The 12898-nt window shown below is 39.4% G+C and overlaps 1 protein-coding gene across 20 annotated transcripts in view; it reads left to right on the top strand.

The window, feature by feature from the left end:
* Positions 1-12898, top strand: part of LOC140478849 (uncharacterized) — a 125393-nt gene that overhangs the window by 39140 nt on the left and 73355 nt on the right. For 16 of the 20 annotated variants that reach the window (XM_072572363.1, XM_072572350.1, XM_072572356.1 and 13 more), the window contains 7 exons: positions 2365-2550; positions 3122-3304; positions 4914-5099; positions 5758-5853; positions 7865-8050; positions 10377-10562; positions 11218-11313. In XM_072572363.1, coding sequence (XP_072428464.1) covers positions 2365-2550; positions 3122-3304; positions 4914-5099; positions 5758-5853; positions 7865-8050; positions 10377-10562; positions 11218-11313 — 1119 coding nt within the window. The remainder of the gene's footprint in view (positions 1-2364; positions 2551-3121; positions 3305-4913; positions 5100-5757; positions 5854-7864; positions 8051-10376; positions 10563-11217; positions 11314-12898) is intronic. The other 4 variants (XM_072572349.1, XM_072572362.1, XM_072572358.1 and 1 more) reach the window with 4 other exon arrangements.

Raw genomic sequence — 12898 nt, 5'->3', positions numbered from 1 at the left:
CTTTAAAATGTTTCACCACGCTGAGCTAAAACAGTGTCAGGAATAGATCAAGCTAAGCGCTGGTCTCCAGACCATTTGGCAAAATAATGGCCAATATATATTTAAATTTAATATGTTTGGGCTGGGTAATTTTAACAGTGTTCTATTGTAAATGCACTCAAGTGTGAATTCAAGTTATGTTACAATCTGAAATAGCATCAGTCTGTACAGTGAAATCTACCTGCAAATGGAAAAGGTAAGATGTGACGATATTTCTTATCCTAGATTTTATGACCTCAAATTTCCATTGTGATCCAGAATATGTGTTATCCTGAAGAAAGGGCATAGCTGTCTCGGTCCATTTCATGACAGTGGTAACATTTAATAAAAGATGGACTGCTGAATTGAAGTTCATTGTTTCTTTTCAGGAGGTCGTAAAGAAACAGGTTCTGAAATGTCTGGGGTTGATCTAATTGAAGAAGGTTTAAAATTTAAATTAAAAAATACATTTGTAGAATGAAAGGGGAGAGTCCAGTTCTTCCAGCACAGTTTAATTCTGGTTTGGGTTTGGTTTGGTTTTAGCAGGCAGTCAGTTGTGAAGCTGCTTGACCCAAGGTTCAAGCTGATCCTCCCTCTCTCTGACATCTCTCCTGTAGGAACCTGGGTTTGATTTTACCTTTTGTACAAAGGAAATGTTTTTGGGGACTGTTGAAAGTATTTGCCACAGCATCATTAAGTTTGGATGATGTGTTGGGTTTTCAGATAGGTTAAGTTATTCTGTGTTCTGTTCTCCTTTGTTTGTGTTTCATTTGGTAATTTTGCGAATAATTTCTGTTTTGTTTGAAACAAAGTGACAGGGCCAATTGCATCAGTCCGGATAATCATAGAATCCACAGTGTGGACCAGGTCATTTGGCCCAACAACCCCACACCGACCATTCAAAGAGTAACCCACTCTTGAAGTATCCACTTATAAAACGATCAAAGTTAGGGCCTTGGGCTAATTTCTTGAAATGTTTTGACCGAGTCGGCCTTGTCCATGACAACAGCGATTGAGAATAGGATCTTAATTACTAAATGTTGTCATGTGATGTGTGCACATGTTTCTTCTAAGATTTACCTTGGGTTAATCTGATACTACAAACCCATCTTGTGACATTAGTCAGTGGAGCTAAGTAGTTTCAAGTGGTGAAGCCACATTCTTAGGTTAAAAAACCAGTTTGTTACATATCAGGAAGATAACTGGTTATGTTAGCTTGCAGCTGGGTGGGCGGCTCGGTGGTTCAGTGGTTAGTACTGCTGGCTCACAGCACCAGGGTCCCAGGTTTGATTCCAGCCTTGGGCGAGTGCCTGCGTGGAGTTTGCACATTCTCCCTGTGTCTGCCTGGGTTTCCTCCGGGGGCTCTGGTTTCTTCCCACAGTCCAAAGATGTGCAGGTCAGGTGAATTGGCAATGCTAAATTGCCCATTGTGTTCGGTATATTAGTCAGAGGGAAATGGGTCTGGATGGGTTGCTCTTCAGAGAGTGAGTGTGGGCTTGTTCGGCCAAAGAGCCTGTTTCCACACTGTAGGGAATCTTCTCTAATCTAAATTACATTAACACTTTGCACAATAAGATAATGAGCAATAGGAACAGGAGTAGGCCGGTCAGCTCCTGGAGCCTGCTCTGCCATTCATTAGAATCATGGACTGGCCAACATTCCTCATGTTCACTTTCCTGCCTTTTCCAAGTAAAAATTGATTCCCCTATTGATCAGGAGTCTGTCCTCTGGGAGAAGAACCTCTTCCACATCCCCATCTTAAGTTTGCAACCTTTATTCAGAGACCATATCTGTGAACCTAGATTCTACCATAAGAAAAACCATCTTCTCAGCATTTACCCTGTGAAGCCCGTTAAGTACACACTATGTTACAATGAGACCATCTCTCATTCTTCTAAACTCCAGTGAGAAAAGCCCAAACCTGTTTAATCTTTGCTCATTGGACAATCCCGATGGTTGGTAATATTGTAGAAAAGGGAGCCTGTCCTCTTCCTATCCATCTTCTCTTGTTCTCCCCTGAGTGCACCTTGAAAACCTGCATTGCTCCATTTCTACTGCATTGAGGATTAAAAGACCCATATGAACCTGTAGACAACTGTGGATGCAGAAATCTTTGTTGGATTTGGCAATGGACCCAGCATTGATGCTGACGGAAGATTCAGACAAATCACTTACCCTCGCATTGCTGACGGAATCTGGTTCTATTGTGTTCTAACTACATCAATACATGAAGGACAAGAAGATGTCATATTTGCAAATTTAAATATCTCTCAGATTTGATGTTGTCATTTAAATTGTATAGAAGGAAAGTTCTTTGAAGACTGAAATGTGATTTTGTTTACACAGCTGTAACAACTGGTCCGACCACAACTCCTCTGGTTGGAACATCATCTACACCTGTACAATTAACAACTACAGCAGCCTCTCCATCCATCCCAGGAGTGACAACTGCAGAGAACACCACTCAGCAATCAACAACAGAATCCACACCAAACTCAACAACAGGGAACAATCTCACAACAACAGCAAGTAGTAAGCTAATTTATATGATGTTGGACAGCACATGCACAGGAACAAAGTCAATTGCAGCATGATTTCCTGCAGAAATGTTCAACAAATGTTTTCCTCGGATGCTGATGGCTAGCACACGGAGACAAAGCTTTAAATTGATGGGCGATACATATAGGAAAGATGTCAGAGGTAGTTTCTTTTCTCAGAGAACTTTAGGGGTATGGAACGTACTGCCTGCAACAATAGTAGGCTTGCCAACGTTAAATGGTGATTGGATAAACATACGGATGATAATGGAGTAGTGAAGGAGAGATAGGCTTAAGATTGGTGCAACAGCTCGGCACAACATTGAGGGCTGAAGGATCTCTACTGCACTGTAATGTTCTATGTTCTAATAGTGTGCACTTATCGTGGATATTTAACCAGGAAGTTCATGTGGGCAGCAATAATATCTTTAGATAGTATTGTTGAAGCTACCAATATAATGATATATAAAATTGTTCTGGGTGATGAAGCTCCTACAGATTTGGAAATGGTAACAAACTGTGTTATACATTGTTAAAGTGTCCAAAATGATTTTGTATTGGAACAGCCACATCAAGTACTGCAATAACAACAGAGAGCTCTTCTTCCTTCCAACCACTAATAAATACATCACAAACCTCTGCATCATCTTCAGTTACACAGGTCCCTCCAAATACACTGAGCAGCACTCAACCATCGACAACTCAGAACATAACAATCTCAACAAGTGATGTCAATTCCACAACACCAGGTAACTGTGAACATCAAACTGTACTCATGAAAGCTATTTCTTGCCTTCAGTACTGATAATTGGACAATGCATGGAGTAAACTTTAAAATGTTTCACCACGCTGAGCTAAAACGATATCAGGATTAGATTAAGCTAAACACTGGTCTCCAGACCATTTGGCAAAATAATGGCCAATATATATTTAAATTTAATATGTTTGGGCTGGGTAATTTTAACAGGGTGTTATTGTAAATGCACTCAAGTGTGAATTCAAGTTATGTTACAATCTGAAAAAGCATCAGTCTGTACAGTGAAATCTACATGCAAATGGAATAGGTAGGATGTGACGATATTTCTTATGCAAGAGTTTATGACCTCAAATTTCCATTGCGATCCAGAATATGTGTGATCCTGAAGAAAGGGCATAGCTGTCTCAGGCCATTTCATGACAGTGGTAACATTTAATAAAAGATGGACTGCTGAATTGAAGTTCATTGTTTCTTTTCAGGAGGTCGTAAAGAAACAGGTTCTGAAATGTCTGGGGTTGATCTAATTGAAGAAGGTTTAAAATTTAAATTTAAAAATACATTTGTAGAATGAAGGGGGAGTGGCCAGTTCTTCCAGCACAGTTTTTACTCTGGTTTGGGTTTGGTTTGGTTTTAGCTGATAGTCAGTTGTGAAGCTGCTGGACCCAAAGTTCAAGCTGATCCTCTCTCTGACATCTCTCCTGGAGCTAACTAGTTTTAAGTGGTGAAGCGACGTTCTGAAGTTAAAATCTAGTTTATTACATATCGGTAAAATCCAGCCTGCTATATTAGCTTTCGGCTGGTTAATTACATTCATGTTTTGAACTATAAGATAATGAGCAATAGGAACAGGAGTAGGCCGGTCAGCTCCTGGAGCCTGCTCTGCCATTCATTAGAATCATGGACAGGCCAACATTCCTCATGTTCACTTTCCTGCCCTTTACTTATAACCGTTGATTTCCCTATTGATCAGGAGTCTGTCCTCGTGACAAAGAAATTCTTCCACAACTCCATCCTAAGTTTACATACATTATTCAGAGACTATGTCCTGTGAACCTACATTCTCCCATAAGGAAAACCATCTTCTCAGCATTTACCCTGTGAAGCCCCTTAAGAACTCTCTATGTTTCAATGAGATCATCTCTCATTCTTCTAAACTCCAGTGAGTAAAGTCCAAACCTGTTTAATCTTTGCTCATTGGACAATCCCGATGTTTGGTAATATTGTAGAAAAGGGAGCCTGTCCTCTTCCTATCCATCTTCTCTTGTTCTCCCCTGAGTGCACCTTGAAAGGCTGCATTGCTCCATTTCTACTGCATTGAGGATTAAAAGACCCATATGAACCTGTAGACAACTGTGGATGCAGAAATCTTTGTTGGATTTGACAATGGGCCCAGCATTGATGCTGCCTGAAGATTCGGACAAAACACTTACCCTCGCATTGCTGACGGAATCTGGTTCTATTGTGTTCTAACTACATCAATACATGAAGGACAGGAAGATGTCATATTTGCCAATTTAAATATCTCTTAGATTTGATGTTGTCATTTAAATTGTACAGAAGGAAAGTTCTTTGAAGACTGAAATGTGATTTTGTTTACACAGCTGTAATAACTGATCCGACCACAACTCCTCTGGTTGGAACATCATCTACACCTGTACAATTAACAACTACAGCAGCCTCTCCATCCATCCCAGGAGTGACAACTGCAGAGAACACCACTCAGCAATCAACAACAGAATCCACACCAAACTCAACAACAGGGAACAATCTCACAACAACAGCAAGTAGTAAGCTAATTTATATGATGTTTCACAGCACATGCACAGGAACAAAGGCAATCGCAGCATGATTTCCTGCAGAAATATTCAACAAATGTTTTCTTCGGATGCTGATGGCTAGCACACGGAGACAAAGCTTTAAATTGAGGAGTGATACATATAGGAAAGATGTCAGAGGTAGTTTCTTTTCTCAGAGAGCTTTAGGGGTGTGGAGTGTACTGCCTGCAACAATAGTAGGCTTGCCAACGTTAAATGGTGATCGGATAAACATACGGATGATAATGGAGTAGTGAAGGAGAGACAGGCTTCAGATTAGTGCAACAGCTCGGCACAACATTGAGGGCTGAAGGATCTCTACTGCACTGTAATGTTCTATGTTCTAATAGTGTGCACTTATCGTGGATATTTAACCAGGAAGTTCATGTGGGCAGCAATAATATCTTTAGATAGTATTGCTAAAGCCACCAATACAATGATATATAAAATTGTTCTGGGTGATGAAGCTCCTACAAATGTGGAAATGGTAACAATCTGTGTTATACATTGTTAAAGTGTCCAAAATAATTTTTTATTGGAACAGCCACATCAAGTACTGCAATAACAACAGAGAGCTCTTCTTCCTTGCAACTACTAACAAATACATCACAAACCTCTGCATCATCTTCAGTTACACAGGTCCCTCCAACTACACTGGGCAGCACTCAACCATCGACAACTCAGAACATGACAATCTCAACAAGTGATGTCAATTCCACAACACCAGGTAATTGTGAACATCAAACTGTACTCATGAAAGCTATTTCTTGCCTACAGTACTGATAATTGGACAATGCATGGAGTAAACTTTAAAATGTTTCACCACGCTGAGCTAAAACAGTGTCAGGAATAGATCAAGCTAAGCGCTGGTGTCCAGACCATTTGGCAAAATAATGGCCAATATATATTTAATTTTAATATGTTTGGGCTGGGTAATTTTAACAGTGTTCTATTGTAAATGCACTCAAGTGTGAATTCAAGTTATGTTACAATCTGAAAAAGCATCAGTCTGTACAGTGAAATCTACATGCAAATGGAATAGGTAGGATGTGACGATATTTCTTATCCTAGATTTTATGACCTCAAATTTGCATTGCGATTCGGAATATGTGTTTTCCTGAAGAAAGGGCATAGGTGTCTCAGGTCATTTCAAGACAGCAGTAATATTTGATCAAAGATGGACTGCTGAATTGAAGTTCATTGTTTCTTTTCAGGAGGTCGTAAAGAAGCAGGTTCTGAAATGTCTGGGGTTGATCTAATTGAAGAAGGTCAAAAATTTATATTAAAGAATACATTTGTAGAATGAACTGGGAGTGGCCAGTTCTTCCAGCACAGTTTTACTCTGGTTTGGGTTTGTTTTGGATTTAGCAGTCATTTGCGAAGCTGCTGGACCCAAGGTTCAAGCTGATCCCTCTCTCTGACATCTCTCCTGTAGGAACCTGGGTTTGATTTTACCTCTTGGACAAAGGGAATGTTTATGGGGATTGATGAAAGTATTTGCAGCAGCATCATTAAATTATGATGATCTGTTGGGTTCTCAGCGAGTTTAGGTTTTTCTGTGTTCTGTTCTCCTTTGTTTGTGTTTCATTCGATAAACTTGTAAATACATTCTGTTTTGTTTAAAACAAAGTGGTTGGGCCAGTTGCATCACTATTGGACTATCCACTGTACACCTCCTGAAAAAATGAGCAAAGGTAGGGTCTGGGCTAATTTCTGTAAATGTTCTGAGCAGGTCTGGCCTTGTCCACAACAACGACCATAGACAATACGACTCTGATTACCCAATGTTGTCATGTGATGTGTGCACATGTTTCTTCTAAGATTTTCTTTGTGTTAACATGATGCTCCAAACCCATCTTGTGACATTCATCTCTGGAGCTAACTAGTTTCAAGTGGTGAAGCCACGTTCTGAAGTTAAAATCTAGTTTGTTACGGTTCGGTAAAAGATAAGCTGTTATGTTAGCTTTAGGCTGGTTAATTACATTCATGCTTTGAAGTATAAGATAATGAGCAATAGGAACAAGAGTTAGAATCATGGACAGGTCAACATTCCACATGTTCACTTTCCTGCCATTTACATGTAACTATTGATGCCCCTATTGATCAGGATTCTGTCCTCAAGGCGAAGAAATCCTTCCACAACTGCATCTTAAATTTGCAACCTTTATTCAGAGACTATGTTCTGTTAACCTAGATTCTCCCATGAGGAAAACCATCCTCTCAGCATTTACCCTGTGAAGCTCCTTAAGAACAGTCTATATTCCAATGGGATCATCTCTCATTCTTCTAAACTCCAGTGCGTCAAGTCCAAACCAGTTTAATCCTTGCTCAATGGACAATCCTGATGTTTGGTAATATTGTAGAAAAGGGAGCCTGTCCTCTTCCTATCCATCTTCTCTTGTTCTCCCCTGAGTGCACCTTGAAAGGCTGCATTGCTCCATTTCTACTGCATTGAGGATTAAAAGACCCATATGAACCTGTGGACAACTATGGATGCAGAAATCTCTATTGGATTAGGCAATGGGCCCAGATTTGATGCTGACTGAAGATCTGGACAAATCACTTACCCTTGCATTCCTGACACAATCCAGTTCTATTATGTTCTAACTACATCTATACATGAAGGACAAGAAGATGTCATATTTGCGAATTTAAATATCTCTCAGATTTAATGTTGTCATTTAAATTGTACAGAAGGAAAGTTCTTTGAAGACTGAAATGTGATTTTGTTTACACAGCTGTAACAACTGGTCCGACCACAACTCCTCTGGTTGGAACATCATCTACACCTGTACAATTAACAACTACAGCAGCCTCTCCATCTATCCCAGGAGTGACAACTGCAGAGAACACCACTCAGCAATCAACAACAGAATCAACACCAAACTCAACAACAGGGAACAATCTCACAACAACAGCAAGTAGTAAGCTAATTTATATGATGTTTCACAGCACATGCACAGGAACAAAGGCAATCGCAGCGTGATTTCCTGCAGAAATGTTCAACAAATGTTTTCCTCGGATGCTGATGGCTAGCACACGGAGACAAAGCTTTAAATTGATGGGTGATACATATAGGAAAGATGTCAGAGGTAGTTTCTTTTCTCAGAGAGCTTTAGGGGTATGGAGCGCACTACCTGCAACAATAGTAGGCTTGCCAACGTTAAATGGTGATCGGATAAACATACGGATGATAATGGAGTAGTGTAGAAGAGATCGGCTTCAGATTGGTGCAACAGCTCGGCACAGCATCGAGTGCTGAAGGATCTCTACTGCACTGTAATGTTCTATGTTCTAATAGTGTGCACTTATCGTGGATATTTAACCAGGAAGTTCATGTGGGCAGCAATAACTTTTTAGATAGTATTGTTGAAGCCACCAATAGAATGATATATAAAATTGTTCTGGGTTATGAAGCTCCTACAGATTTGAAATGGTAACAAACTGTGTTATACATTGTTAAAGTGTCCAAAATGATTTTGTATTGGAACAGCACATCAAATATTGCAATAACAACAGAGAGCTCTTCTTCCTTCCAACTACTAAAAAATACATCACAAACCTCTGCATCATCTTCAGTTACACAGGTCCCTCCAACTACACTGGGCAGCACTCAACCATCGACAACTCAGAACATGACAATCTCAACAAGTGATGTCAGTTCCACAACACCAGATAATTGTGAACATCAAACTGTACTCATGAAAGCTATTTCTTGCCTTCAGTACTGATAATTGGACAATGCATGCAGTAAAGTTTAAAATGTTTCACCACGCTGAGCTAAAACGATATCAGGATTAGATTAAGCTAAACACTGGTCTCCAGACCATTTGGCAAAGTAATGGCCAATATATATTTAAATTTAATATGTTTGGGCTGGGAAATTTTAACAGGGTGTTATTGTAAATGCACTCAAGTGTGAATTCAAGTTATGTACAATCTGAAAAAGCATCAGTCGGCACAGTGAAATCTACATGCAAATGGAATAGGTAGGATGTGACGATATTTCTTATCCTAGATTTTATGATCTCCAATTTCCATTGTGATCATGATTATATCTTATCCTGAAGAAAGAGCTTAGCTGTCTAGGTCCATTTCATGACAGTGGTAACATTTAATAAAAGATGGACTGCTGAATTGAAGTTCATTGTTTCTTTTCAGGAGGTCGTAAAGAAACAGGTTCTGAAATGTCTGGGGTTGATCTAATTGAAGAAGGTTTAAAATTTAAATTAAAAAATACATTTTTAGAATGAAAGTGGAGCGGCCAGTTCTTCCAGCACAGTTTTACTCTGGTTTGGGTTTGGTTTGGTTTTAGCAGGCAGTCATTTGCGAAGCTGCTGGACCCAAGGTTCAAGCTGATTCCTCTCTCTGACATCTCTCCTGTAGGAACCTGGTTTGATTTTACCTCTTGTACAAAGGGAATGTTTGTGGGGATTGTTGAAAGTATTTGCAGCAGCATCATTAACTTTGGATGATCTGTTGGGTTCTTAGCGAGTTCAGGTGTTTCGGTGTTCTGTTCTCCTTTTTTTGTGTTTCATTCGATAAACTTGTAAATACATTCTGTTTTGTTTAAAACAAAGTGGTTGGGCCAGTTGCATCACTATTGGAATATCCACTGTACACCTTCTGAAAAAATGAGCAAAGGTAGGGTCTGGGCTAATTTCTGTAAATTTTCTGAGCAGGTCTGGCCTTGTCCACAACAACGACCATATGGAATACTACTCTGATTACCAAATGTTGTCATGTGATGTGTGCACATGTTTCTTCTAAGATTTTCTTTGTGTTAACATGATGCTCCAAGACCATCTTGTGACATTCATCTCTGGAGCTAACTAGTTTCAAGTGGTGAAGCCACGTTCTGAAGTTAAAATCTAGTTTGTTACGCATCGGTAAAAGATAACCTGTTATGTTAGCTTGAGGCTGGTTAATTACATTCATGCTTTGAACGATAAGATAATGAGCAATAGGAACAAGAGTTAGAATCATGGACAGGTCAACATTCCACATGTTCACATTCCTGCCCTTTTCTTATAACCGTTGATTTCCCTATTGATCAGGAGTCTGTCCTCGTGACGAAGAAATTCTTCCACAACTCCTTCCTAAGTTTACATACTTCTAACTGCATCAATACATGAAGGACAAGAAGATGTCATATTTGCAAATTTAAATATCTCTCAGATTTAATGTTGTCATTTAAATTGTATAGAAGGAAAGTTCTTTGAAGACTGAAATGTGATTTTGTTTACACAGCTGTAACAACTGGTCCGACCACAACTCCTCTGGTTGGAACATCATCTACACCTGTACAATTAACAACTACAGCAGCCTCTCCATCCATCCCAGGAGTGACAACTGCAGAGAACACCACTCAGCAATCGACAACAGAATCCACACCAAACTCAACAACAGGGAACAATCTCACAACAACAGCAAGTAGTAAGCTAATTTATATGATGTTTCACAGCACATGCACAGGAACAAAGGCAATTGCAGCATGATTTCCTGCAGAAATGTTCAACAAATGTTTTCCTCGGATGGTGATGGCAAGCACAAGGAGACAAAGCTTTAAATTGAGGGGTGATACATATAGGAAAGATGTCAGAGGTAGTTTCTTTTCTCAGAGAGCTTTAGGGGTGTGCAGCGTACTGCCTGCAACAATAGTAGGCTTGCCAACGTTAAATGGTGATCGGATAAACATAGGGATGATAATGCAGTAGTGAAGGAGAGACAGGCTTCAGATTGGTGCAACAGCTCAGCACAACATCGAGGGCTGAAGGATCTCTACTGCACTGTAATGTTCTATGTTCTAATAGTGTGCACTTATCGTGGATATTTAACCAGGAAGTTCATGTGGGCAGCAATAACTTTTTAGATAGTATTGTTGAAGCCACCAATAGAATGATATATAAAATTGTTCTGGGTTATGAAGCTCCTACAGATTTGAAATGGTAACAAACTGTGTTATACATTGTTAAAGTGTCCAAAATGATTTTGTATTGGAACAGCACATCAAATATTGCAATAACAACAGAGAGCTCTTCTTCCTTCCAACTACTAACAAATACATCACAAACCTCTGCATCATCTTCAGTTACACAGGTCCCTCCAACTACACTGGGCAGCACTCAACCATCGACAACTCAGAACATGACAATCTCAACAAGTGATGTCAGTTCCACAACACCAGGTAACTGTGAACATCAAACTGTAATCATGAAAGCTATTTCTTGCCTACAGTACAGATAATTGGACAATGCATGCAGTAAAGTTTAAAATGTTTCACCACGCTGAGCTAAAACAGTGTCAGGAATAAATCAAGCTAAGCACTGGTCCCCAGACCATTTGGCAAAATAATGGCCAATATATATTTAAATTTAATATGTTTGGGCTGGGTAATTTTAACAGGGTTCTATTGTAAATGCACTCAAGTGTGAATTCAAGTTATGTTACAATCTGAAAAGGCATCAGTCTGTACAGTGAAATCTACATGCAAATGGAAAAGTTAAGATGTGACGATATTTCTTATCCTAGATTTTATGATCTCCAATTTCCATTGTGATCATGATTATATGTTATCCTGAAGAAAGACCTTAGCTGTGTAGGTCCATTTCATGACAGTGGTAACATTTAATAAAAGATGGACTGCTGAATTGAAGTTCGTTGTTTCTTTTCAGGAGGTCGTAAAGAAACAGGTTCTGAAATGTCTGGGGTTGATCTAATTGAAGAAGGTTTAAAATTTAAATTAAAAAATACATTTTTAGAATGAAAGGGGAGTGGCCAGTTCTTCCAGCACAGTTTTACTCTGGTTTGGGTTTGGTTTGGTTTTAGCAGGCAGTCATTTGTGAAGCTGCTGGACCCAAAGTTCAAGCTGATCCCTCTCTCTGACATCTCTCCTGTAGGAACCTGGGTTTGATTTTACCTCTTGTACAAAGGGAATGTTTATGGGGATTGTTGAAAGTATTTGCAGCAGCATCATTAAATTTGGATGATCTGTTGGGTTCTCAGCGAGTTTAGGTTATTCTGTGTTCTGTTCTCCTTTGTGTTTCATTCGATAAACTTGTAAATACATTCTGTTTTGTTTAAAACAAAGTGGTTGGGCCAGTTGCATCGCTATTGGAATATCCACTGTACACCTTCTGAAAAAATGAGCAAAGGTAGGGTCTGGGCTAATTTCTGTAAATGTTCTGAGCAGGTCTGACCTTGTCCACAACAACGAACATAGAGAATAGGACTCTGATTACCAAATGTTGTCAAGTGATGTGTGCACATGTTTCTTCTAAGATTTCCTTTGTGTTAACATGATGCTCCAAACCCATCTTGTGACATTCATCTCTGGAGCTAACTAGTTTCAAGTGGTGAAGCCACGTTCTGAAGTTAAAATCTAGTTTGTTACGTATCGGTAAAAGATAACCTGTTATGTTAGCTTGAGGCTGGTTAATTACATTCATGCTTTGAACGATAAGATAATGAGCAATAGGAACAAGAGTTAGAATCATGGACAGGTCAACATTCCACATGTTCACTTTCCTGCCCTTTACTTATAACCGTTGATTTCCCTATTGATCAGGAGTCTGTCCTCGTGACGAAGAAATTCTTCCACAACTCCATCCTAAGTTTACATACTTTATTCAGAGACTATGTCCTGTGAACCTAGATTCTCCCATAAGGAAAACCATCTTCTCAGCAGTTACCCTTTGAAGCCCCTTAAGAACACTTTATGTTTTAATGAGATCATCTCTCATTCTTCTAAATTCAAGTGAGTCAAGTCCAAA

The sequence above is a fragment of the Chiloscyllium punctatum genome, chromosome 6 (assembly GCF_047496795.1).
Source record: "Chiloscyllium punctatum isolate Juve2018m chromosome 6, sChiPun1.3, whole genome shotgun sequence".
NCBI classification, from domain to species: domain Eukaryota; kingdom Metazoa; phylum Chordata; class Chondrichthyes; order Orectolobiformes; family Hemiscylliidae; genus Chiloscyllium; species Chiloscyllium punctatum.
The sequence above is the reverse complement of the archived record's forward strand: the minus strand, read 5'-3'. Positions and strand labels throughout refer to the sequence as shown.